At 36.1% G+C, this 27,509-nt stretch overlaps 1 protein-coding gene across 4 annotated transcripts in view; it reads right to left on the bottom strand.

The window, feature by feature from the left end:
- Nucleotides 1–27,509, bottom strand: part of VPS13C (vacuolar protein sorting 13 homolog C) — a 74,081-nt gene that overhangs the window by 42,283 nt on the left and 4,289 nt on the right. For 3 of the 4 annotated variants that reach the window (XM_021554234.3, XM_021554238.3, XM_021554236.3), the window contains exons 6-39: nucleotides 25,118–25,180; nucleotides 23,453–23,518; nucleotides 21,613–21,722; nucleotides 20,724–20,783; nucleotides 20,101–20,160; nucleotides 19,273–19,353; nucleotides 18,584–18,641; nucleotides 18,162–18,289; nucleotides 17,184–17,290; nucleotides 16,376–16,547; nucleotides 15,852–15,914; nucleotides 15,123–15,258; nucleotides 14,478–14,572; nucleotides 13,719–13,861; nucleotides 12,366–12,558; nucleotides 12,102–12,216; nucleotides 11,632–11,768; nucleotides 10,847–10,973; nucleotides 10,119–10,236; nucleotides 9,658–9,787; nucleotides 9,293–9,371; nucleotides 8,445–8,584; nucleotides 7,743–7,896; nucleotides 7,264–7,340; nucleotides 7,040–7,099; nucleotides 5,618–5,771; nucleotides 5,345–5,461; nucleotides 4,293–4,396; nucleotides 3,827–3,994; nucleotides 2,772–3,076; nucleotides 2,382–2,529; nucleotides 1,582–1,690; nucleotides 1,001–1,134; nucleotides 550–706 (exon numbers count right to left, since the gene is read on the bottom strand). In XM_021554234.3, the coding sequence (XP_021409909.1) occupies nucleotides 550–706; nucleotides 1,001–1,134; nucleotides 1,582–1,690; nucleotides 2,382–2,529; nucleotides 2,772–3,076; nucleotides 3,827–3,994; nucleotides 4,293–4,396; nucleotides 5,345–5,461; nucleotides 5,618–5,771; nucleotides 7,040–7,099; nucleotides 7,264–7,340; nucleotides 7,743–7,896; nucleotides 8,445–8,584; nucleotides 9,293–9,371; nucleotides 9,658–9,787; nucleotides 10,119–10,236; nucleotides 10,847–10,973; nucleotides 11,632–11,768; nucleotides 12,102–12,216; nucleotides 12,366–12,558; nucleotides 13,719–13,861; nucleotides 14,478–14,572; nucleotides 15,123–15,258; nucleotides 15,852–15,914; nucleotides 16,376–16,547; nucleotides 17,184–17,290; nucleotides 18,162–18,289; nucleotides 18,584–18,641; nucleotides 19,273–19,353; nucleotides 20,101–20,160; nucleotides 20,724–20,783; nucleotides 21,613–21,722; nucleotides 23,453–23,518; nucleotides 25,118–25,180 (4,068 nt within the window). The remainder of the gene's footprint in view (nucleotides 1–549; nucleotides 707–1,000; nucleotides 1,135–1,581; nucleotides 1,691–2,381; nucleotides 2,530–2,771; nucleotides 3,077–3,826; nucleotides 3,995–4,292; nucleotides 4,397–5,344; nucleotides 5,462–5,617; nucleotides 5,772–7,039; nucleotides 7,100–7,263; nucleotides 7,341–7,742; nucleotides 7,897–8,444; nucleotides 8,585–9,292; nucleotides 9,372–9,657; nucleotides 9,788–10,118; nucleotides 10,237–10,846; nucleotides 10,974–11,631; nucleotides 11,769–12,101; nucleotides 12,217–12,365; nucleotides 12,559–13,718; nucleotides 13,862–14,477; nucleotides 14,573–15,122; nucleotides 15,259–15,851; nucleotides 15,915–16,375; nucleotides 16,548–17,183; nucleotides 17,291–18,161; nucleotides 18,290–18,583; nucleotides 18,642–19,272; nucleotides 19,354–20,100; nucleotides 20,161–20,723; nucleotides 20,784–21,612; nucleotides 21,723–23,452; nucleotides 23,519–25,117; nucleotides 25,181–27,509) is intronic. The other variant, XM_021554235.3, reaches the window with a different exon arrangement.

Here is a 27,509-nt window from a genome sequence, read left to right as displayed (position 1 = left end):
ATTACATACTAATTAGATACTATACTTGCTGAAACAGTGAAAGTAAACAGCTATTTTGACTGAGAAGCTACACATGAAGCATTATTTTGTGAAATGCTATATTCACTTCATTTAAAATTAAACTAGTAAAACACCTTTTTCTTGAAACAAGATTTAAAATTGAAAGTTCTTTGCATTCCTACCTTCATGCTTTCAACTCAAAGCCTTACTTTTCTACTTTGGATAAATGGCTGTTTCAGTTATAACTTCACTGTCAGGTTGAATTGTTACTTGACTAACCAAGGAAGCACTTGCATCTCCAGTGCTGCCAGAACTGGTCATAAAGCACAGAATCAGAAGCTCATCAAAACCCACTGAAGAGGTGGAATACTTCTCAAATACATTAACTCTAAGTCCAGCAATGGTAGTAAAATTTGGTATCAGGTAAAACAGATTCACTCTATCTAAATTACACCTTCTCCCCGATTATTGGTTACTATACGTTATCCTCTGGCTATAAATCCAGTTGCACACACTCTATTGACTGTATCAGTTCCCTAGAAGACTTACCATTTATTTCAGTGCATCTCATTGTAATTTTTTTCAGATATGCAACTGCAGCCAATTCATGATTTCTAATTTTGGTTTTGGTCCCAAGCTGTAGCACAGTTAGAACATGCAATGGATATCTCTCCTTCTGAACCTGCTTCATCAAGGTTATTACAACCTTGAATATGGAAAGGGAAATAAGTTCAATATTTCAGTGAAGTTGTTCAGACATGCCTGGCAGTTATAAACAGGCTAAATGTGAAACATAATATTAATCTAGACATTTTGCATTTTTATAAAAAGACACTAAAGGACCAATTTGCTAAAGATTTCCCCTGGTCCCTGTTCTGTTCCTCTTGTTTTCTTTTAGTTGCCAAGTCAAACTGTTAAAATGGACTCTATAGCCCACTACTTCTAAGAAACAGATGAGTATTGGGCTCAGATTGATTAAGTTGTACAGATGGATACATACCTCTTTGATTTCAAAATTAAGTAGCATATTGGTTACATCTTCATTTAACATTATTTTTCTCTTTTCAGACAGGATTCCTTCTGAAACATTCTTATCCTGTATCAAAACTGATCTCTCCAGTTCTTTAATTTTACCTGGAATATTCAATATATTGCTTAACTTTTTAAACGGACACCATTTCTTTAGCTCAAGAAACACATCCAATTCTTTTATTCATTTAGATGGATTGCATTCACCTAAGATAAGCCAGCAACATTTTCATAAACAGAGTCTTTAACTTCAGAGCATGAAAAGGAAATAGAAACATGTTCTGGCAACAAGACGACTCTGACATCTCTATATCTTGCTAGTTCCTTGACAACTTAGCTAACACAATTACCAAATTTTGTCTTGTAATGTTTCCAATTTTTTGAAGTATCAAAGTAAGAACACTATCCTTGCAAAATTAAAAGGAAGACTTTATCAATTAGACTCAGCTTATTACCATACTCTCAAATCTAAACTTTCTTTCCAGATAATAAATGCTTTTCCTTACTCCTAAAAGCAAACACACTTAGTATTAATGACAAATTGCATCTGACCTTCCTTTTGCAGTTCTGATTTTGCATCCTTTTGAGTTTCTTCTGCTTCACCCAGGTTTTCCGTCAACACTTTGAGACAGACATTCAAATCCTCTTGACTTAACACAACCTAAAAAGTTTTGCAGATCACAATTCTCAGGGAAAACACATGGTTCCTTGAACTTATCACCTGCTAACAAAGCAGAACAATGTTTCCTGGCAAGAAGAGTGCTTATTTACAGCTAATTTGCCAGCAGAATCATACCTTCAATAAAAAAAAATTAAATTCTTTCAACCACTTATTGTAAAAGTATGAGGAGATTAATGGTTTTAACCTCCAGTGCTGTATCAATATACAGCAGCATTTAATGTACCTATGCTTTTAATACATTCCTGTCAATTACATGCCCCTTCATGGAATTTTCATTTCAGTTTCACCAAGGATGTCCCTGGTACTTTCACAGTGCAAAAAATGTCACAAAAAACAAGTATCCTACTCAAGGGTGATTGGAAAGTAGGAAGCTGGAGTTACTAAAGCAAACATTTGTATTAATTTAAACTCCTCTCAAGAAGAATCAGTTTCTACAGAAGACTAACCAAAACACATCAAAGAATTCTTGCTCAGAGAACTGGTCACAAAACCATTTATGTGATCCTTTCAAACCACTACATTCATCTAGGAAAGGTTAAATCCTATTACATTGCTGAAATCCACTCCACACCTACTAAAACTTTGCAGCTTGTGGCCCCTTTGTGCCCAGAAATAACATTAAGGGTTGCTTTCACACTAAGTATTATCACCACCTTCTCACAAGACTTACATTCATTGTATCCAGACACCCTGTGACCTCCAACACTGGTAACTTGTGAAACCAAGCTGCAGAGAGATTTCGTTTCACAGACAGGCTTAAATTAATAGGGTGAAGTATCTGAATATCTGGATGTGACAAATCTGTCTCCAAAGTGATCCTTGAAACACAGAAAGGAAAGAAAAGAAAACAGTTGGGAAGTTGGAAGTCACAGGTCGAATTTTTGAAAATCTTAAAATCTCAAATGTAGCACTACTTTCCTAAGCAGAAGAATTTCTGATTTTATTATTGATCTAACTGCTCTAAGATAAAAGGCATTTTAATACCAAATATTTAATACTAGCACCAACCATGGTTTCTAGGCAAGAATATTTCTGTTCTACAGAGTATTAGTCACTGTACCTCGATAGTTTCAGCTTTGTCAGCTGCACATCCATTTTGTCAATGACTGGAGGGAGTGAACTGCCTTCTGAGGACACCAAGACAAACTGATTCTGAACTTTAATCAAGCCAAGATCTATTACTATGGCATTGGGGGAAATGGAGGACTGGGGGATAACTATAACTGGTGCTTTCAAGTGAATGTCCATGGCAAGCCGAAAACTCCTTTGCGCCAGGTCTTTCACACTGGTAGCAGCCTTTTCTGCAGCCTGGACTGTAGCAGCACTCAGTGTCTCCTTGGCTGTCTGGAAGTTGTTCAAGAAAGTCTAGAAAAGTAGTTAAAGAGAAAGGAAAAAATGTCTGTAAACAGTTTTCACTCTAGGTTACTTTCTCATTTTACATCATCATCCACCTGCCGCCTCTGTGAATTTTCCACAGGAAAAGACAACCGAGTACCTTCTGTCATGACCCCTAATGGAGGGTCAAATTAGTACTAACCAGTGCAATCCAATTATTCTAAATTCATCTCTAGTTTTACTTCTTTCCTTAGCTGCAAGACTCCTTAGCTCATTAGCTTTAGGGACACAATTCTGAAAGCCCCTCTTGCCCTCCCTGAATACTACTGAATTCCTATTAAAGAACCTATTGAATGAGAGAAAGTCCACTGGTGCTTTATTGAAAAAGCTATCATTAGGGTACTCAAACACCCTGATATTTACCCTGGTTAATCTGTAGGCATCATGTCACCTACCTTCCAGAAAGATTTGCTTCTAGTGTTAGCTCTGATATGTTTGCAATGAACTCTGACTTTTGTTAGGGTGGAATGGGCAGCAAACATAAAACCCCCAAACTACCTCAATAGCACCAAGTTTTTCTCTATTTCCAAAACTGAGTGTGGGAAGCGACCCAACTGAAATTTCTATCAGTTCCTTACCGAAGTTTTTAATAGTACATAGGAAAAATTAAACCCATCCCTCATCTTTTAGAAACTGAAGCTTAACACTTGTACTGAGAGCACAGCCCAGAAGACTAATCTGAGAATGCAGCAGAAACATACAAAGGGAAATAAGACTTACTAGGAGAGACATGAGGAATTTGTGAAGGTACACCAGCTGGATGCAGCCCACTTTCAAGCATACAGTACCATCTACTTTTGACATGTCAATGTAGGCTTCTCCCTCAGTCGCATGAGGATTTAATTTCAGATTGAAACTGAAAACTTCATCTCCCACTATAGACACAGCCTAGAAAGAGAGAAATAGCACCCACCAGCCATCAGCAGCTTCTACAAAGGTAATAATACAAAGAACTAAAGATACCATCAGCCTATCAGATTACAAATTAGATTACTAGTTTTTCTAATCCTTTAGACATCCATTCTTGTAATAGGAAAATTATTCTTTACTATGTATCTTATTTGAAAATACTTATTCATGACAAATCAAATACTTTTAGAAGAGTGGAATGTGTAATACATTTCACTTTTACACACATCAGACTAACCAAGAATCAACTAAAAGTTAAAATCTTGTAGTTGAGTACTTTTTTATGAAGGGTCCTTGGATCAACATCTGTGACAACTATGTCCTTAAGTCGGGCAAAGAATACAGTGTGGCTTGGCTGAAGGCAAAGAGATGAGTCAAGACCTGCAAAGTACAAAAATAGAAACAGAGTCTTGCACAGCAGAAGTAACAGTTATTTTCAGGGTGGGGACACCAGCAGAGGAAGTGAGGAAAAGTTATTGTTACTTTAAGAATGACTGTACTACAGCTTCAACAAAAATAAAATAGAAATACTTAGAATACAAATACTGTCTCAATATCAATTAGCTCTGGAAATAACCTAGCTACTATTCATAGAAAAATAATCAATCATCCACTTCTTAATAAGCAAGCTATTGAGCGAATGCATTGAGATTTTCTATTAGGAAAGATGCTACTATGCTGAACTATTTGAATCCAGTATTTTTGCATACATAATTTTGTGTGAGTACATTATGTGATTTAGAGATGGACACAAGCAAAAGACTTTATGAACTGCACTACTAATCTTGCATATCACACATTTTTAAATATTTATAAGAGAGTGTTACCAGCTATGACGATGGCAGTTAAAGCCAGAGAGAAGTGAAATCCCCCCAAAGAATTACTGGTAACCCTTCTAAGGGGCAAAACCAATCAAGAAAACAAAACTGAAACAAGGAACCCAAACAATCCCCCAGGGTTTAAAAACTCAAGAAAACATTTTGAAGGGGTTTTCTTATCCTACATAATTATTTATCCTAAATAACTTTACCATAAAAATATCCAACATTTAGTACAGCATGAAAAGCCCACCATAATCAAACTCCCTCAAAGGATGAACTTAATTATTTAAGTAATACCCTAGCACATCTTTCTGGCTGGAGGCCAAAACATTATGACAGACTTGAAGGCTGACTTTGAAAAAAAACAAGCCATTCTTGCACAGATAAAAATAAATAAATAAACAAAAACAGATGCTGCATATTTACATGTTATTTTTTAGTCCAACGATTAGCAATTGCTTTGAAACTAAAGTACAAGAGCAGTTACTTCTAATAAAGAATTCAATACCTTGTATCTTGATCTCTGCAATGTTCTTTTTTTCATCACAAATATTTAAACAGAAGGCATCCAGCTTGGCAAAAAGCTTGAAGTCAAACACATCCTTATCCTTGGAAGGTTTAGGCACTAAAAATAAGAGAAGGTGGGATTTTCAAGGCACCTATGACTCATATTTTCACTTTCATCTTTATTTCTACAAAGCTAATCGTGTTTCTCTGGATTTGCTTCACCAGTATGCAAAACATCCTTCTAGAACCATCATTGGGATAATCACAACTGTACCTTTCTTCAATCTAGAGTCATCTTCTTGCTTTTTTTCTTTGGATGGTGTCTCTCCACTTCTTTCACTGCCTGATGGACTAACAGCTGTTAGAAAACTGACAGCAGACATAAGGGCCTCTGTATGCAACAGGAGGTTAAGTGATGAAAAAGTTACCTGTTGAAAACATGAGAGTCCATATGATCAGTTACTTAGAAATGTCAGACTGAGGTGGAACAGCACCCAGTGCAACAGAACTATTCTTTAGAAACAGGAAAGCTGCATGTGTGGCCAGCAGCAAATAATAAAAGAAAAAGCTTTCTATAGAGCAGAAAGGGGATAAGCTTACAAAATAAGGAAACCAAGCAACAACCCAGCTCTTACAGCTGTAACTGCTAACCTATAACCTCCACAGTACAGGTGGCTGACATGTAGGTATTTTGAATGTTCATCAATAAATCCACTAAGGAGTCCAAAAGGTAAATAAGAGTGCCTGATATGTAGTTTAATAGAAGTTGTCCACTTAAATGGGCTTGGAACTGGAAATAGAGCCCAAATACAATCCTTCCAGGCACAAAAGTCCCATTGAAGAGCTGCAAGGCAACAGTAACTCCAGATGATGTACAGAAAATGGAATTCTCTTGACATTAGCACTAGCCCATAGTAGAAGACAGGTAACTCAGCAGCACTGGAGTATCAGAACTCTCATCTCCTGCTGCAGCTTCAGGAACTGCTTTTTGGCAAAAGGATTTCAGTAACTAAAGCTCTCAGATGAAATCTATGGACAGTCTAAAACTATTACACAACAAGTGAAATATTTCAGTCTTCATACTAAACTAAGGCAGGCAAAATAATGTCATAAAGGTATAAAGAGGAGAAATTACCTGTCACAAAAAACACCCATCTTTGTACTTTATTTCAAGAATGCTTCTAGTCACTCTTTTTCCTTAGATTAAAATCTGACTCAAAGACATCCCCATTAGTAAAAAAAACAAACAAAACAAAACAAAAAAAAAAAAAAAAAAAAAAAAAAAACAAAACCCACACTCAGATATGGATTTAGACTCCTTACAAAAGACAGCCAGAGTGCTGAATTTACATGACACTCACAACACAGATTATTTGACAGAAAAGAGAAAGACTTTGTGACTCCACTATAATTTCCCATACTGGGCCCCTGAATGTCATGATCCCTGATGCATGAGAAGGTGCATTCTTACAGTAGTTTGAATTTCATCCACATGAGCTAGACAGACATTTTTTCAGCAGTTCAACAGACAAAATTTCTACTCTTAAGTGGTATAAAAATTTTCAAGGACATTTTAACTCCTGAAATCTCCTGCTAGAAGGCAGGAAAACTGGAAAGCAAAACACTTCTTATTAATTCCTCTGCTCTGAGCAAACAAACCAAAAGAAAATAAGCAAAAAAATCTGTAAACACTCACTTGAATCATCTGTTCAGTGTTGTTAAAAATTGTCTGAAACTGTGGCCCGTTTCTGTCAGCCTGAAAATAATGATTTGCATGAAGGTTAAAATTAATTCTAACCAGTCACTGTCCTCTTGAAAAGATACAAAATAATCCAACTAGCTCTGAATAGTAGGTTTAGGACTATATATTAAGAATACATAGAAATGCTTTAAAAATAATTTTAAAAAGCTTTTGTATACCTTGACATATTCCACCTTCAGAAGGTCTAGGCCAGGCTTGTCCGAGGAACTAATTAAATGAATGGGTGCTTTTTTACCTGTAAAACACCATGTGAGATAAACAAGAATTAGGATCATTTTTGTTCTTTCAGAGAACCAAACAATTTGTGCCTTGAAGGTAGGGATTAACTTTCAGTACCATTTGCTAAAATACATTGCGCCACCAAATATGAGTCACTGGTTTATCTTTGCTAAATCCAAAACGGCAAATCCCTTCTCCATCCAAAGACTGAGGTTTAAGCCATTTATTTATCCCATAAACATTATGGTAAGATTTTAGATCTTACCAACTGTATCAGTGGTACAAGCACTGCAATGGACAGCTGCACATTAACTGGGAAACCAGAAAAACATTTCTATTTCAGAGAGCACGAGGCACAGGAGAACTCCAGCTAATTGCTACACACTCAGGTGTCCACTTCTCTGCCACTGCTTATTACCTCCAATTCCATAGTAATCCAGGCTTATTTTCTTCAAATAAGATACAGCTGCTAAATTATAGGTTTTGACAGTAGCTTCTGTCCCAAGATGCATTACATCAAATACAAGTACTGTTTCCTCAGTTTGCTTTTGTCTGGTGAGTTCCACTAAAACCTGCATAAACAAGAAATGCAGTTATGCCATCTTTTCACATGCAGTATTATCACCATTTAAAACAGCAACTAAAGTTCAAGATTAATGCCTGCCCTGCTTTGTTGGAAGCACCGTTTTTACTACAGATTTTAGAGTATATAATAGAAAGGGGAAGTGATTGATGGTGAAAGATATAAATACAAAAAATACTTGGGGATTTTTCTCTTTGCAAGAGACCTGCCTCGGACTGATTTTGTTCCTCCAGTGCAAAATTGCCACTCCCTAGCCTCTAATTATGAGTTGGCACCAAGTTTTTCTAGTAAAAATACTCCAATAATTTCTTTTTTTTAATACATCTGTGTGTATGCATCATGTTTTATTTATAGGCATCCCAAGAAATATCTCATATGCATAGAAATATGTATGTGGATACATGAGGGTTATTTTTGTTGGCTGATTATGTTTCTGCATCCTCCACTAATCTGGAGAATACTAGTAAAAGAACAAAGGATTTTTAATTTTTTTTTTTAGTATTCTTTAGGCAAAGGAAAACAGAATTAGAGACATACTTCTTTAATTTCAAACTTGAGGTGAAGATCTGTCAGTTCCTCCTGAGCAGGCTCCTCTTTTCTTATTTCTTCTCCTTTAATTACTGAACTGTCAGTTGGTTCAGAGCTTTCCTCAAAATCAAAATATTCTTCTTCAGAGTCTACAGAAGCAAAATGACTTTGTCAGTTAACTTTTTTCAGAAACAAGGCTAAATATCCCACCCTCTCTTTCTCATTCCAACTGTATTTTTAACAGCATGATCACTTTAAATCTAACTTGATAAAATATACTTTAGATCTATACTGCTCTCCTACCCACTGGATGAGAAGTGAACAAAATTAAAGCCCTGTTAAAGACAGCACTAGAGTCTAAAGGCATCATTAGACTTTGAAGAACACAAAGTAACAGTAAGAGAAGCTCCAGGAACAAGTGTCCAGGTTCCACTACAGGAAATTTTTCACTAAAATAGCCATGAAAATAAATGCTCAAATCCAGAGTCAAACAGTAATTTCTCAGTAATGTGTTATTCTAGTTCTGCCTTTTCAGAAAATTGAGAGCTTTGTTAATGCAAAACAGTCAGGACAACCTAATACAGTATTTACAGTTCACTCATTTTAAGAGGTTGCTTATGCATAATATTATTTTTTTTTAAAAAGCAGGTCTGCTTTTTAGAAAAGGCAAGTTTGCTCATCTGAGGTAACATCAGCATCTTAATCAAATCTCCTCATGCACTTGAGGGTGGATATGACCCACTATTCTCATCTCTGTTGTCCTTACATGTTTTATCATCAATAATAGCATGAAAATACTAGCTATTCCCTAAGTTATGGCCTGCTACCCTTACAAAGACACATCTGTAGCTTCTTACCTGACACTATTTCTGCTAACAACTGGGGTGTACTAAGCAACTCTTTACCAACAGCAGGAATTGTGGGAATGGCTGGTACCTGGAGGGAAAGAAAAGAGAAAAATAACCAACACAGGAATTTAAAGTTTATATAACTTGCTATGTTCATATTTTTTATTGATGATCAATGTTCCACAATGCCTCCCCCACATTGTTTGGCAAGGTCAGCTCTGCCAATACTTATATGGATACCAGCAGGACAATGACAAAGGCTCCACCATTGCTTGAGGAAGCCCAGAATGTTTGGATGGTAAGTCAAGACACTAGTGATGTTTTTTTGCTTGTTTGGGGTTTTTTTGAAGTTTTCTTAGTTGTATTCAGCTTACCTTTGTGCTTGGAACTGCCATAGATGACTTCTGAGGCAGTGGAATGCTATCAATCAGATCAGAGATTGCCTTGATTTTCTGGTCAGAGAGCCTGACATGCACCAAAGGAAGCCCTCCTGATACTTTAAACCTTTAAAAAAAATTTATTAAACTCCTATACAAAAAGCTACCAAATCCTCATTTAAATCTTAACAATATGGATGCTCCTATATAAAGATTACATCACAGTAAAGCCAGGGATTCTGCATTAAAACAGGGCTTGGACTTAAGCAGTAGTTAGCAACCAGCAAGGGCTTCAGGGAACCACTCCCCAAAAAAGATTTTGCCAACAGTAGTAAACTATTTTGGTTTCTTAGTTAATATCTTCAAATTACAAAGTGCAAATGAACCTGAAAACACGTATTTCTTTTCTCTAAGTGCAATGTAATTCTAAATGAGTATTTTCAACATTAATATATTACTTTGGCATCCTGGAATCTCTTTCCACCATTGACTTTGCCAACTGCACATGAATATCCATAGGCTGCAAAATGTGCAAAGTTGATGGATGTTGAAAACGAGCCTTCTTCCAGTCTTCACCTGAAAATGTCCCGTAAATTTAAATGAAAGAACCATCTCTTGCTAATTGCTTTAATTAATGCATCATTAAAGTAATCAAATGGAATTGCTAGGAGGGTAAAAAAACCCACTCACCAACTAAAGCAACCTAAAACAACTTAGGTGAAATATTTTAAGAGCTTTTAATCCCATTTGTGAACACTACTGCCTTAGCAGCACTAAACTCATTTCTACACTAAAAGATGTATCTACATTGACCCCTAGAAAAACAAATGGATAGACAAATAAAAGATAGAACAGCAACCTAGCATTCTACTGATTATATGAAATTAAGTTTAAGTGAAGAACTAAGGCAAATTTAAGCTGTGCTTTTCCTGTATATGATGGAAAACATAACAGTTCTTTTCATTTACATTCATTGCTACCATTGAAGCAATGCACAGATCCAAACAAAAAATGAGCAGAAATGAAGCATTTTTTTCAAAGTTTGGCACCCAATGTGTACTATAACCTATCTTATCATTTATTGATTTTAGTGTGTCTTTTTTTCTTTAAAAACCATATTTATTTATTACAGGTAGGTAGCCTTTGACAATCTTTTGCATAAAGAGCAGCTATGTTGTTTTGTTACCTGTTCGTCCAAAAAGAAGTTGCACATTTTTAATTTTCACGTCAAATTTGTCATAAGCTTTGTCCATAATCTCCTCTAAAGATGAAAAGTTAGAAGCTTCACTACTGCCTTGATTTATGCTGTTCAGCTAAACACATAACAAAATAAAGTTAAATCTTTGAAACAGACATGAGCTATTCATTCTAGTTAAGATGAAAAGATGATTCATAGGGGTTAATAACTGACATTTGGACTCTTACAGAGAAATATCTTAAATCACTTCCCATTTCACTTATTCTCGCTAAGTAGATTTTTTTGCTGTTACTTCTATCAATCTACTTAATTCAAGCTATTAAAATTTTTTTTCACTAATCTATAATTTTACTTATGGAATACAACTAAAATATTTAATCAGTCATTAAATCAAGCTGAATCTTTCCATTTTATAGAAACAATGGAATTAATTTTAAAATTTCAAGAGAAAAATTATATTCTCTTTTATTAATAAAAGGCTATAATTTTACAAGAAAGGAAACAAAAGTTCATGTATTCTGCTGAAGAAATTCAAGATACTAAATGATAAGGTATTACAATCATGATTAAAAAATGAACATGTTTCAAAGATACCCTAACAACTCTGATCAAACTGCTGACCCAAATTTGTTGGGTTAGAAATATGCTAAGTTAAAAATATGTTGACACAGATGATCACCCTGCCTTCTGAAAGCAAGATGCTTCCAGATGACAGCTATGTTAAAAGAGAATATTTGCTTTCCCTGAGCTTATAAGAGATGTCATTTATATACCTGAAATGTACCAAAGTCCAAAATCAGCAAATCTGAATTTTCATGGTAGAAACCAGTCTGTGGAACCACCAGGTAGGAAGGTTTCAGATTAATCTTCAAGTCAAGGACTTTCCGCGTTTCGATAATATGAGCTAATCCTTAAACAAAAAGGAAAGGCCATGGAAATGTAAATGCTGTTCACAAGTAAAAACAATTGTGACAGCATACAAAAAGATGTTATCTGAAAAGTAAAGCCTCTTGAATCAAGACTTTGATAGTATTCTACTGATTTCTTACTAAACTCAATGCTCCTTCCCACAAAATATTCACTAAATCTCCAAGCAACTAAGTGGGAAAAAATTAACTCTATCCCAGCCAAAATGAGGCCACCAACTCAAATTAAAATCCCAATCAACATAACCCAAGTATTTGGGTAATCACATGGAAACATTTTAAGCGTTCACCATCACCGAGATGTGTTACTATCTTACCTGTAGCAGTTCTTTCCTTGATTTCCTCTAGCTTCATTAATGTGGCTGTTGTTAATCTTTCAAGATCCATTCCCTTACTTGTCTGAAAGAATTCTACCATCGCATTTATTGTTCTCTTAAAAAAAAAGACAAGAACTAGCATTATATAGCATTATAAATATAAGTCACTCAATTAAAACTCAAAATTAGATCTGGACAGAGACAAGAGAGTAAGAGCAGGGAAAGAGGACTCAGAAACACCTGAGAGTTTTGGCTACTACTCACTGCATCATATTTTACTTCCACAGGCTGCGATTCAATAGTAAGGCTCTGGTCAGCTGTACTGTCCTCTGGGTTAACATCAAACTCAATCTTAAGCAGAGAAGATTTGCTATCCCCTATGGAAGCCACAAGAGATGGTACAATGTTTTCTTGTCTCAGGCCTGTAACATACCAGTTCTCAAGCTTTGCTTCAACCCTAAAGAAGATAAATAGTTAAAAATATTTAATTGGGCAAGGGTTAGAACCAGTTGCAAGAGAAAAGAAAGGTAGAATATATATGGTTACATAAATAAAAACTGTAGGAATGTTTACTACTGTGTATGGATGTAAAAAGCAGTTATAGACTTCTTTTGGTGCAAATGGGAATTCTGTACTGAGAAATGCCCTGACAATAGTCTTAAGTGGAGTCTGTAGGAAAACACCACTGAAGAAAGCCATTGAACACCACCAAACCACACCAACTTCACTCATCCTTAGAAGTGTAAGAAACTGCTTTTCAGGTCCTGTGCCTCCACCATTAAAATCCCTGACTTTGGGAGGCAACATACTTAGCCATAATCAGTGTCATATATCTGGCTCTGTTGAGATAACTGAACTACATTTTTTCCAGAAACATAACATAAGACTATCTGTTCTACTGCTTCAGTCTCGCAAACTAAATTTTATGGCATGCATTTATGTAAAATAATGTCAAAGCTCTTTGTTTCTGTGCAGCATTCAAGCCACACCTTGAAAATTCCCCAGAATGTTTTTCAACAAAAATATTCAAGACTCAGTGACTGAACTGGTGATCTTATGTATGAAGCCTGAACTGAAGGAACTACAAATGAAAGCAAAAAGTGCACAGATTCATTTTCCAGACACTGGCAATCTTATGCACTGACTGTGTAAGCCAGTAATTTTTGTTCAGTATTTCTGGTGTGCACTCTCTTAAAACACAGGAAGGTCTCAGTATCTTATGTTCCAGCTGATTTTCCACCTACAGCACAAACACATAATTTCTCATTTCTGTAGGCAGTGAGTAATACATTCACTAGCTTGGCTGGAGTGTGCTGGCCACACCATTTCACTTGGCTTACCTATCACTTCCCAGAAGTCATACTCAGCACTTCAACACTTATATTCAAGAAAAAGGTTGCCACTGTTCATGAAAACTAGAAGACAGCATTCTCTTCTTCCTTCCATTCTGTGTTATTCACCAAATTATATTATTTACAGCAGAGTACAATTACAGAATGCCAACAAATTTACAAGGCAATATACAACAAGCACTGCCCAAGAAAAGTTAAGAAGCTAGGGAGTGGGGTGAGGAGGGGCAGAGATGTTTCTACAAAAAGAAAATACCAATCCAATTACTTAATGGCTTGTGCTCCTGGGCGCTGTGATATTTTGGTACTCAGATCAATTATCTGTACTTTTAGAGTTTCTGCCACATTCTTGTCTTCTTTAATTGTAAGAGAAGTGCTTAACAGCTTCAGTGTCACAACATGGGCAACATACTAGTGAGAAGAACAGAGGAAACTGAAATTAGTCATCTCAATTAAAAAAAAAAAAAATTCAGGATTCTTCATTTTAACAAACTAAAATGTGTCTAAGTTTTTCCAGTCAACTAAGATTAGAAACTCATCTCTATGCAGAAAGCAAAGTACAGATTCTTTACTTTATTCAATGTTTACCAATCATTTCTTTACCATTAAATAGTGTAATAGTAGTTCAACAAATGCAGAGCAAATACAGTCTCACTCTTTTCAGCATTAAGGAAATTCTTTTAAAACCTGAAGCAAGCATAGCTAAACTACATTCAGTAGAGCACTCACTAGATCAACCAATATCATTATAATCCACATAAATAACTACATTTCAGAAGATACAGCTTGTATGTCTTCATTCTTCTTACTGCTACATGTCAAATCTTGGCTTTGCCAAGAGAGGGTTCCAACTTCCCAATATATGTACCATTTTATGACTGCATAAATCAGCAACTTCAGAAGGCTCAAATAATATTTCCTACCTAAATTTGAAGCCTTCATCTTTCGTCAAGGTAATGAGAGAGGTGAAGGCATCTTTAATTTGTTGCGTAGTTTTTTTTTTTAAACCACCCCATAAGTTGCTTACCTGCTTTGGTAGTGAAAGGTGATGGGAGCTGTCACTATATCCAATAGCAGTATAAAGTTTAGCTTTCTCCTCTGGTGTCATTAGTTCATCAATAGCTAAAAAACAAAAACCCACACAACTTGCACCTTAGTAAATAACAATAACACTTTTCCTCATATTTGCCTTCTATTACTTCAGCTGTGGTGATACATTTCATTGATTGTTCATATTGCACTGAATTCCAGATCGTGAAATAATTGACAAAAGAGTCTTCATATATATGGTCATACATATACGTATATGATGTAGCAGAGAAATCAATTCAATTTTTATTACAGAAGTATCCATAGCCCATAATGATGACAATAAATTTCAGAAATTTTAGTAGATCAAGCCTCTGATCCAGACAGCAAATCACCAGAATGACAGTATTCCAATTGTTGCCAATTATCACTACAGCTGTAAGTGCCATATTTTTCTCCTCACCAAGATTCTGAAAAGCTTATGGCCAATTTAGAAGAATGCCTTATTTGCCAGCTCAATATTCAGTCAGAGGTGCCATAAAATGCATACCCTCTCCTGCATAGTAGGAAGCAAAAATACTGTATTCTTTTTAATACTTAAAAAGATGTAAAATCTCTCTAGTGCATTACAATCTACACTTACTTTCAGGTACAGGTGATTCTTCATCTTCTTTAGTCCTAGGTTCTCTTTTACCCCAGAAACCACTAAACCATCCTCCACTTTTCTTTTCTGCTTCAGTGCTTTTCTTCTTCAGTAATTTTTGTCCTGATCTTATTGTCTACAAACCAAAAATTAAAACAAATTTGACAAAATACATAATATATAGTATTACTAGTTTTTTTTTTAATAATCCATATATGTGTGCATATTGAACATGCATTTAACTGAGGGACAGCAACACCACACCACATGGAATTCAGAGCTCTTTGACTCACTAGGCAGAAGCAAAGAGAGGACCAGAGTGAGGGACATGTCTCTGTGCATCTGTGCATGCACAGACACAAGCACACCTTATTTTTACTTTGGACAGTTTTTTCTACACATTTCACCAGCTTTTAGACTACAAAAGGGTAGGAACCATAGAAAATGACAGTATTTAAGAGAGTATAAAAAGCATTTACATTCCTTAAATCTAGTAGATTTCTTAACCTAGTAGTAACAAATTCTGAGGACCAATCCTGTACCATTTAAAAATGTTGAACTTGTTTTTGAACTGGTTTCCAATTTGAAATTATTTTACTCTTGTCCTGGAAGGACAGAAACCCATCTATCCTATCATACACATCAGCACAATTTTTAAAAAAATACTATAATGAGAAAACCATCCTATATGAAGTGCTACAATATTACTGAACAGAAATTACACCTTACCTCAACTTGTGCTTGTTGTCTTGCTAAGATTATATTGAAGACGTCAAGTTTCCTTTCTAGGTCCTACAAAAATGTATGCTCAAATTATTTGCTGCTAAAACATATTTAGGAAAGGCTCGCCACTATAAATTTTCTACAAGCTCCTTCATATTTACACTCCAGTTGATTTCTAGCTCTGCTCATTTCTATCACAGGCATAGCCCACCCCCAGCTGCCAAGTTCACTAGAAGATAAAATTGATGTTAGGCAGTCTAGTCTTTTTTCTTAACTAGATCACTCTTGCACTTCATTAAAAGTATCCATGCTCATTAATCCTCAAAGATAGTTTGTTTTTAATGGCACTTTAGTAGCATTTTATTTTGTTTTCCACAATAGGTTACATAGAATTTCAGATTAAGAAGGTATTTTCACAGACATCTTGTGTTCTTGCAACACCATCAACCTGGATTACTCTCAATTATAGCTAAAGAATTATTTCACAGAGGGACCAAAAGATAATTCCTCCAAAGAGAAAAGGCTCATACCTGGATTTGCCTCTGTGTTTCTTCTGACAGTTTACTCTGTGTTAGCTTGTTCTTGTACACATTTTTGTAGCTCTTCAGAAGCTGCCTGTGCTGTTTTATGTTACACCATGACCACATTCGAGTACATCTTCTGATGTGAACTTCAAGAACACTGTTACCTGCATATTTCCACCTACAATAATTCCATATTTGTGAACAACTTCCCATTTCATCTGTGCATGACAATTTACAGGTTGCAGAGGTAGTTTATTAGTATGCAAACGCTTTGTTCACCACTTGTAATTTGAGTAACTTGGCTTATAAAAATTTGTATGTTTTCAACATCACTTTTGAAAAATGGACAGAGGGCTTACATTTAATGCGTTAAGAGCTACAAACCTTCATTACTGACTTCTGCATGTTTGCAAATTTGGGCTGTTACAGCACTACGTGCACTTAGCACTTTGATAATCATTATCAGTTAGTTCTTTAACAAAAGACAACAAAAATCTTATCAGTTCAAATCTACAGCTGACATACATGTTTCCCTTGTATAACATTTGCAAAGTTTTTTCTTTAGCCTTTCTAAAATTACATTTTAACCTCTAGTGAGAGCATTGACATTTTGTTCAGGGGACTTCAACTTAGCAAGTGAGATTTTCATCAACTGGATCTTTTATCACTTGAATCTAAGGGCTAAGCAAAGCTCTGTGGAAGTTACATCAACGTGTAATCTAGTTTTAAAACTACTTTTAACGACAAAGGAAAATGAAGAAACTGAAGAAGACTCCAGCATGTCCCAAAGAATGCATGAATGTACACAGCTTACCATTCCCTGGCATTTTTATGGAGAGATACATTTGGCCTAAATCTTCTGTACGGTGCATTGCGAACCATGTAATCTATGGACTCCAGCAGGTCTATCATGCTGAGGTACTAAACACAGGAAAACAAGTTTCTTAGCAGAGGTTCAGGTTTTGCTTGCAGGCAGTGCTTGAACTGCATGTATACCATGGCCTTCAGTATTCCTCACACTACATAGAAATTTAGGTCCATGCATTTTCATTAGTATCTGAAACTGGACCAACTGCAGGCATTCTTCTCAAAGGACACCACTTTCAATGCCTGTTTCCCTCCAGGAACAACAATTTGTAGTTTTACCAGCCTGCTCAGCACAAACTCTCAAGCTTTTTCAAACCAACCTTATTTATTTGTCAATGCAGTTTCCCTCATTTTAGAGCTGCCTTTCCATTAATGAACTTTACCAGTACAGTTCTGAACTCAATATATATATACACTTAACATTGGTAAGAGCGAAAAAGCTCTTTAGCCAACTAACTGCAAATTACCTCTGAATAAATGAGAACATAAAATTGCTGAGGAACCATCTAAATTAGTTCCTTGATATTTCAGCAGGCTTTGTTACCAAAGCCAGCACACTCCATTCATTCCCACCCTTGCTTCTACTTTGGCATCTCTGCAGTTATAATACTGGATCATAGTTTAGAAATATAAAGGCTACTCATGATTGCTTTCTCTAGGTGAAACAAATGCTACTGGAAGGGCTGAATACAGATCAGGTGGGTCCCAGAGGGTCCACAGATAAGAGTGTCAGAGTACAAGACTCTCCAGGAAGTGATTGTTACACAGAGGGGAAAAGATCCTACACTTTTCCCACAGGTACTGCTAAACAGTTTAGAAATTCCACAGGCATATAAGCACACAAACCCCTAAGAATGTTTGCCAGTGATAAAACACTATAGTTGATCACAAAGTGAAATGGGTGATAAATACCAAACCAACTTGCCTGTGGCTTAGTGAATTCAATGACAATTCTCTGTACTTCTACATTACAATCAATCTTAGGAGTTTTCAGTTCGACTTCTGCATATGGGTTGATATAGAGTCTTGCAGATGCTGACACTGGTCTGAAAACTTGAAGATAAAAATAATGAGATTTTTTTTTACTTAAATATAACACAGAATAGATCAACCACATCAATAGATAACATGCATGCTCAAGCCCCACAGAATCAGGATGCAATTCTTACCAACAACAATTAAGTTAGCCCTGCAATAGTCAAAAACCATACAAGCCCTAATATGTTTTATAACATTATGGTTTTGCTAAAATGAAGATAGTATGGCCATGCCTACAGGATCAGATCAGGCTGTTGTACACTAACATGCTCAGAACAGTTTACATTCACTCATTCCTAGCTCACTTACTGTACTGGTAGTCTTCAGGCTGGTGACCATGGCAGGGAATTCCTCTTTTCAGCTGATCCTGTAAAGGGATACAATACTGGCTAACAATTGCTGAAGAACATTACTTGTTTAGAGTTCTCAAAACTTTGAGTAGACAACTCAAGTTCAAAATGTGTATTTTGCAGACTTTTGCACCTGTCAATTCTAGCTGTGTATCAATTTGTGTTTTCACTTCAGACTGAGATTCAGAGAAACAAAAGGAAAACATCCACAGACAGGCAATGCCAAAGGAACTTGGCTGTTCTTAGAGAGCTGGATGGTTTTAAGCACTTCAGGGTTTTGATTCAGTCTTCAGTGTTAGAACCAAGCTCACTGGGTTAAGTACATAATTTGTTAAGGACAAAATAAAACAAAAATAAAGGTATCCATAAAAGATGAGCACAAAAGAAAAAGGGAAAGTAGTAGCATTGCTCAAGGACACACAGAACACCTTAAAAAAATAATAGGTGAAAAATATATCATGTCTAAACCTTATAGGGGTTGATAACAAATGAGGTTCAGAAAATATTAACAATAGTGCAATGGATTAACATATGATCTTGAACACAGTGACCTAAGTGCGAGGAGTGGGGTAGGAATCAGTGTGGTCTAGCTTTGAATACTTCAAGCACCAGAGAATATAGTAATTAATGCATTTGCTTCTACATTACCAGTATTTGTTCACGGGATCCATGATAATACATCTTGCTGTGTATGTTCCAATAAGCACTGAGGCTGTCCAGGCACAAAAGCTGCACAGGAAAGAAAACGTGCAACCAACTGCATACTCTGTATTCAACCCATTCTACAAATTTAGCTTTCCATTTGTGAAAACAGAAAACATATGAAAGCAGATAAGACAACAAATGAACCATTAGTATTGAGATGTATTTAATCTGACAATACTATTTTGAAATGATAATTGAATTGCAAGTTCTTAAAGCACACATTCATGCACATCAGTTAAACATGACCCTGGATTACAGGGGTGAGGGTGCACAAAACTGGTACTTGGACTAATGAAGAAGCCAAAACTATTAAAGCCTTCAGATTGTTCCTATAATTCATTAGATTTCTGTGTACTCCTTTCCACACAAGCCTGGGGGGTGGTTCAGGAGGTGGGCAGGGAGAACAGAGACTGCTTAGCTCCCAGAATCCCAATTACATTAGGAATACAAACTAGACTAGGAAATGGCAATTTGACAACCTGTTTGAAATCACAGTTTCCACACAGGCTTGCTGTATAGTGCATTAAACAAGGGAATCAGCATTCACTTTTAAGATAAATTATTTAAACTATGGAGTTTAAGTTTATGCCTTACATAAAAACAGTTATTTATGCTCTACTTGTGCTTAAACATACATCAAAAATAAAGGAAAACAGGAGAATTGAAAAAGCAAACTACTTTTTCAACTTTATTTAGTGTCCTAGGTTTACTAGTCTCCAAGATCAGTTGCTTTCTTCACTTGTGTAGGGAAAAAAACCCACATCACGTTACCTTGTATATTATTTTTGCAGCTTCATTCAGAATGGAAGGTGTCCAGTTCTCGTTTGTTGTCTAAAAGTTCAAAGTGATAAAAGCAATTTTGTGCATCTTAGCTAACATATTTGTGGGTTTATCCTATGCTTCCAAGCAACAAATGCATCCAGTTTTTCTGCATACACACACATCAAGATAACATACAAAAATCTGTCAGTTTACTGTCATACTTTGATATTCAACTCCTCATCCTACCCATAAAATGCTTAACAGCTAAAGCAAAGAGGTTAGATGAAATTTTCACTCCCCATTTCTCAAAAGGCCTGGCAAAATACCAAATTCTTGATCACCATGATGCAATGTTTGCCTTCATTTACTATGCCTGGACATAACCTGCCCAGTTTCAAAGGTCACTCAGATCATTAGAACAAATCACCAAGTCTCAGAAAGTGTTATGTTCCTCAATACACCTCCCTTCTGCTTGCTCAAACTGCCAGTACTATTTGCATGAATATAAGATTGTCTTCACTTCCAGCTGTATGCACAGTCACTGTATCTTCTTACTATGTTCCTTTTCCTTTCTGCTACTCCAAAGACAAGCAAACTGAACACACAAGAACATGCATTTACACACACATTACCAGTAAACTAAGCTCGCCCAACGTCATTCCCAAGGAGATCGGACACTGTGGGTCTGTGATCTACAAAGACAGAAAAATAACAGGTATTTAATTACCTTGCTGCAGACAAATATAGCCCTTAAAATTGACTGAAATACTGAAATATTCTGAGCAACTTCCTTTGCTTAGTGAATCTAACTGAAACATTACTGGAACCCACTAAGATAGGCCAAAACTAGTATGGCTGTATTGTAAAAATGTAAAACTTCAATTCAAACTGATCATTTTCTTTTGGATTCTATCACCATAAAGGAAAAAAAAATATTATTAGACTACAATCTCAGTCAGCTATATCCCCTCATTATATGTACTTCTATGACCTTTTTAACTTTAGTGTCTCTGAAAACAGTCCCTAGGAAAGGTTTGAGAAATACCCTATTATCCAGTGCTTGTCTTTTAAACTCAATTGTCTCATAACAAACTGCTTAATCATTTTACTAATGGAAGGTAAACCTAGAAATACCAGTTTGGTTCATATAAACAAACATTCTTTTCATCAGTTAAGTGTTTTCAACAGTTTGCCTTCAGACCCATCTGCAAACCCTTCAGTTTCTGCCATTCTGGACTCTCCCCAGGACACTGAAAAACTCTGTGCATCCACTGCACGCAGCAATATGCGACAGCAGACACTGCCCACATTTAGTGAGTAAGGCAGCACTGGACGAGGGGAAAGAGAACATCTGCTTCATATATCCATATTTCTGGCATTCAGTCATATCTGGGGCAAGTTATTTGAAGAAACCACAGCAACTTTTTCAAGGGGACAGAAAACAGTTTCCCTATGGACTAGAGAATCAGAACTGCATTGAAGTCCATTTTAAAATGAAGACAATGTGCCCCAGTTACTTACATCATCTTCGTATTTAACATGAATGCCTGTGATTTTGACTTGCACATTTTTTATAACTTGAGTTGCAAGTTTTTCTAAGAAAGTATCCTTCTTCTCCTCCTTTGGTTTGTCTAGAACAAGAATTTTTTAAAAGTCAGTATTTAGTGTAATAATTGCATCTTGAATTTCATTACACCAAAAACTACACAAATGTAAATTTACTTTTTCCTCTAAATTAACATTAGTTTTCACTTATTCAGATTACATATTTGTATTTTTTTAGATTAGATATTTGTATTTTTTTTCTTTTCTGCACATCCATATTCTGAAGATGTGATATGAGCTGCCCATGCACAAGAAAATACATGTCTAAATTTCAGTCAAAACAGTTTGGCACACAGCAAGTTCTGGATTAATATATTCCTTCCACTCCTTCCAAGATAAAAGGTTCTCTCTTAAAAGTCCCTTAATGAGGGGTTTCAAGAAGCAAATGAGTAAGCACAAAACACTCTTGAATAATACATGCAAAGGCAAGGAATAATATTTACAATCCCTCATTATTTTACTATAGTGATATGGCTTTACCATCTCAGACTGTGTTGCAGCATTTTACCTGAAGAATGGCTGGATGAGTGAGCTGCTTGTCCTCTAGCTGCCTTTACAGCCTACACTTGCATTCAGTACCCTCCCTACAATGTGGCTATTCCAGCAAATGCCATTGATCAGCCTACCAAGCTTATACATTTTTGCTGGAAATGCTACAGATGGCTCAAGTTGTAGAAATAGTCATGGCTATAGAGAAAAATAAGGACTACAGGTTTTGACTCAGCTTACTTGAACTGTTTCTAACTTTTTACATATGCAATGCACAGTGAACAAAGCAGGTATCTAACTTTGTACATCCTGCTAAAAGAATGAGAAATTTTCTTTAAAAGCTTTCAGAGGGTTAGGAAATCGGCATAACAATAAAACTTCACTATTGAACACCATGTAACACAGTTTTAATCAATAGAGTATTTGATTTCAATTGAAAAAAACTTGCCAGGAACTCAGAAAAAACAGAAACATTGTATCACTTTTACATGCAACATACATTTTCTCCTATCAGCTGACTAAAAAAAAAAAAAAAGGCAGAAGACCTTATCAAAGTTTCATGATCTCTAAGTGCAAGGAACCATTCACACTTTTGCAGCCACGTGCAGCTACCAGCAGCAATTCGTGTGAGACATTGCAAAGCTTATCTTGGGTCTCCACAAGGTTTTCCCTCCAACTGCAAGTCAACTGCAGCTTCCTCCAAGACCAAAACATAACAATACAACCACATGGGACATGTCAATTCTTAGACACATGCTAATGCTGAATCCTGCACAGTTTGGTGTTTACAGACAATGATTATCCTCTCGGGGAACAACATCAATTTCATTCCTGTTTAAATATGCCATAGCATTAAAAAAGATATTTAGAACAGAGAGATACAAGGTGATGAAAAAGACTGTTTACTGCTATAGCACCAGTTTCAGGTTTTCTTTACCTATTAACTGGAATCTTACAAAAATCAGACAAACTGATGTAATTCGCACATGCAGTTTTTCCAACAGTAACTGTGAAGTGCCACTAGTTTACAGAGAGCTCAAGATGAAGGAACAAACACAAGTATCCAAGTAAAGAGAAACAGGGACTCCCTTCAGTTTCACTGGATCCAGAGAACAGATACACAGCAAAAAGAGCTCTCTCCAATTTAGAACCTCTTTCAAACAGGAGGTAAAAGGTCTCATTGGATGGACAGCCAAGGCTATTAAAAACCAATCCAAACAGAAAGCAAAAACAAGCCTTAAAGTTGAAAACCATAACTGTTACCCACCTTTTGAGTGATCACGACCTCTAAAGGGTCTCTTAAAATGCTTTTTGTACTTTTTACGCTTACGTCCTTTTGTAATGCAAGCAGTTTTTTGGAAAAAGGATAAAATTCAAGTTAGTAAAGCAGAAATGTAAGAAAGCATAAGAAAATATAGAAGAAGGTTTAGCCTGTCTTAAAGCATAATGGCTTAGAAGGTCTCATTGCAAGCTTTTCAAGAATAGCAGCTGTGTTAAGCAAACAATCAGCTACTTCTCATAGCATAATATACAAATGTAGAAGAGGATAAGGACATAATTTTCAAGCTAAGATACAGATGTATGTGGAAACCCAAAGAACGCTTTTCAATAGGATTCTCATGATAATCAACAGTATGGTATGAAAACACTCTGAAAGAACAAATCAAGTAACCACAAAAAAGACACACAAAATGATGACTCCAAATGCTGTACATGAAATTAAATTCCATAATTTACACACATTTTACAACCCACACAATCACATTTCATTATTTAAATGATGCTCTTACTTTTCCACAATTCTGAAGAAAACCAGTTTGGTGAGTTGCACTGTTTCTTTCCCCCCTCTGGCCACCCCAGCAAAAGTAACTCAGCAATAGTGCTGCCTGTGCTTATCTTTATGGGGTTGGAGCAGAAGAAGGGTGTATCCCACAAAGCAAGAAGGAAGCAAGTATAACAGTGTACCTAACCTAACCATGGGGAACACCTGATGTCATCAGCAGGCCTGTTCAAACAAAGGAGGGAAATTGCCTGCCAAGATTTCAATTGTCTTGCAGGTAAGGTGAGAGGGTGGTCACTATATAAATAATAAAAAGGAAGAACTCGACAAATAGAAACATTTTATTTTGGATAGTTCCTTTTAACAGTACAAGTAGTCCTTTATCAAGGTTACTTCAAAAGGACAGCTTCCTTCAATTACTATTGAATTTGTAGGTCACAGGCTTTCACTCCCATGCATGACAAAACTAAGGAAACAGGATATTCTTCTTCTTCACCCACATCCACTACTATGGAGAAACTAAATGTATGTTTTTAAGCTTACTTTAAACCTGTGCTCAGATAACAACTCAAGGAAGAAACTTCGGCCAAGTGTAAATTTATTAAAATCAGGTATCAGAAGTTAAAAATAAAGCATGTCCAAAAAACAATAGTTCCCCTGAACTTCAAGGGAAGCTGTTTCCTCGCCTAACTTGAGAGTAATGCAAAGAGAAACAGGGCAAAGCATGCTAATGCCTTCAATTGTTCATTTTGTCTGTCCCAGGCTTCAAGACAGCCTGGACGTCCATTATCTTAAGCCCAGACACATTAAGTAAGGGTAATCACTCTCCAAACAGCTAGAGATGGTGTTGTAAAATTATAGTAGGATATTGTCAGCATTTTATAACATTCTTGAGCTCAACATGACTGATGGAAATCTAAGTGGTCTCCTAATCTTCTGAAACAGCCACTTAATTAAAAGGGGACTAAGTCATTGCAAGATTCCACTTGAATACACATTCATTAAAATCTTATTTCTAGAACCAGCGATTTGCGGATGTTTACCAAACAAGTGTTGTTTTCTCATTTGGCTGCTTTATTGAAGGGGACTTGAAAACATCTAAACTGCCTGCTCATCAGCATGTATAAAATGTAACTAACCATGCATACCCACCAGGCTTGGTGTCCTTGTAAACCAGACTCTCCAACCCATACAAGGAATCTTGTGAATGTGTACCTTGGTCCACATGGCAGCAAATAACCAAAAAAATGCATTTGGTTTAAAAGAAGGAAATCAACTCGTGATTGCATAATAAGTTCACCAAATCTGTATGACCAAGTAGTATTTTCATTACAGTATCTGACAGCCCAATTCACTTCAGAACATGTAGTTTCAGTCATTACCTACATAGGAAAATAATGCCATTTACATTTTTCTTGTAGCCAGCAAAAGACCTGCAGCCTCTGGTCTCCATATATGAGGTCTGATAGAGACAGACTGTAACAGCTTAGAAAAAGGAAAATCGTTTCATCGGCTTGTGTCAGCAGTTTCCACTTCCCTCTCACACTACCTTACCAACACAGTGCCATGACCATTTTGCTCAGTATTTGAAGAGCACATCAAAAGAAATTATCTCTCAGCTATTTATATTCTTAAATCCAAGGACTGAATCAAGATTCTAAACATGTTAATATAAATCAAGTATTAGTCAAAAAAGAAAATACAACTGAGAATCCATTAACCCTGACAACTTTCTATTCAAGATATTTCCTAGCTTTTCAGCATCTATTGTATGCTCTTAAAAGCCTAGAGAGCTGAATTTCTCAGAATTTTATGGTTCAGTAGGGCAACATTGGCTCCAAGATTTCTATATCTAGCAAAAGCAAAGGATCTGCTTATGCAGGACTTACACAAGTCCTCTTGAGTACAATATTCTAGTACAGCACCACAAACACAAATGGCTACCACTGAAATATGATCAGAGGATAACAGAACTTCTCAAGTTAGAGTAGAAAATAATCCAATTTAAATGTTCCTCTTGCTTTTCCTTCTCAAGGCTTAAAGTTTAAAACTGCAGAACATGACTAAAACTAAATCTCATTCTCGATTATTAGATAACCAGTTGAGCTGCTAAAGTATCATTTTTCTTTGACAATTTTTTCTCAAAAGCATTACAAACACTGAATCTAATAAGTTTTTAAAAAAAAAGAGAAAAGTGCCAGTGGTGCACAGACTCATTCTTAAATACATGAAGCTCCAGAATGTGAATTTCTCAAGCAGTATCCATTAGGTTAAGTTCATCTTATTACACTATCCTTTCATCCTATTGCTACTGGTGCAAAGAGCATTGGCTGAAACCCTGCTGCTGTACAGGACCCATGTGCTACATAACTGAGGTTAAACTTCTATCAACATTCCTTCACCCCAGTGTCAAGTAATGGCTGCAAAATTCATTCACTGAAGTTGTCTTAGCCCTCAAATATTTTCTGGCACATTCAAGACAAGAAATAAAGGAAAGCTCTTTTCTTCATTGCAGCCAGATTATTACATTGCCACTTGAAGGAAACTACACATGTACCTCTCAAACTAGCAGAGCACATGTACCTCTCAAACTAGCAGAGCAGGAAAAAGGTCTCTGCTGTAACTGGAGAATTAAATGAGCAAAGGGATAACAACCAAACTCTTTTCCAAGTGTTGAAAGCATCATCTCTTTCCCAGTAACTTTTCCATGAGTTGCAGCATTACAAGTAGCATAGAAATGCATCTTAAGAAGCATTACACAAGCCAACAAATAGGTCTCAATTCAGACAAAAACTTCAGTGATAACTTTTTCCTCCAACACAGGTAGTTACCCTGTCACTGGTTCTGAGCTTGGATTCTGTCCAAACAAGCTCAATCAATACCATAATTCTATTAAAGGTACGGGTTGTGACAATATAAAAGCAAACAGCAAAAAAAAAAAAAAAATCACCACCATGAAACAAGTTTGCAGGACTTAATTGAGAGCTTAACACTTTTTATGACCTACAGCAAAAGTTTAAGGTTCCTATGTTCCTGCTCAGTTGTTTTGTTGGGTCATGAATATTTCCTGCTCACAAGAGTTTCATTTCCCAAACAAGTCCATCCTCAGTACATCATAGAAGCACAGCAGAAACTGAAACAAAAGCATTATCATTGCAGTAAAAGTTTACAAGCCTTACCTTTCCCCTTAAAGGCTCTTTTCATCAAAGAACAACCTACCACAAGCACCTCTAAAACACACAGTTAAACATCTATTATTATGGTGCTAAAGCAAGATAGCATTACCCTCACACAATGTACTTTCTATTGTTCTGTATGATCCTGCTCCCCTAAAGCACCAAGGAAAAAAAAAATAAATAAAAGACATACCAGATAAATAAATTCCCTTTTCCCTTGGAAGCTGACTGAATAAATGAATGGTAAACAAACAAATAACATTTCTTTCAAGCTTTAGACTAAAAAGGCTTTTCAAAGCACTGTAGTAAGATTAGCTAGACACTTGAAAAAACAAAATTTATTAAGTCAATTAGAAACCAGGACTTTT

This window comes from Lonchura striata, chromosome 11 (assembly GCF_046129695.1).
Source record: "Lonchura striata isolate bLonStr1 chromosome 11, bLonStr1.mat, whole genome shotgun sequence".
In the NCBI taxonomy this organism is placed as follows: Eukaryota; Metazoa; Chordata; class Aves; order Passeriformes; family Estrildidae; genus Lonchura; species Lonchura striata.
Note: the sequence above shows the minus strand (reverse complement) of the source record. Positions and strands in the feature narration are given on the sequence as shown.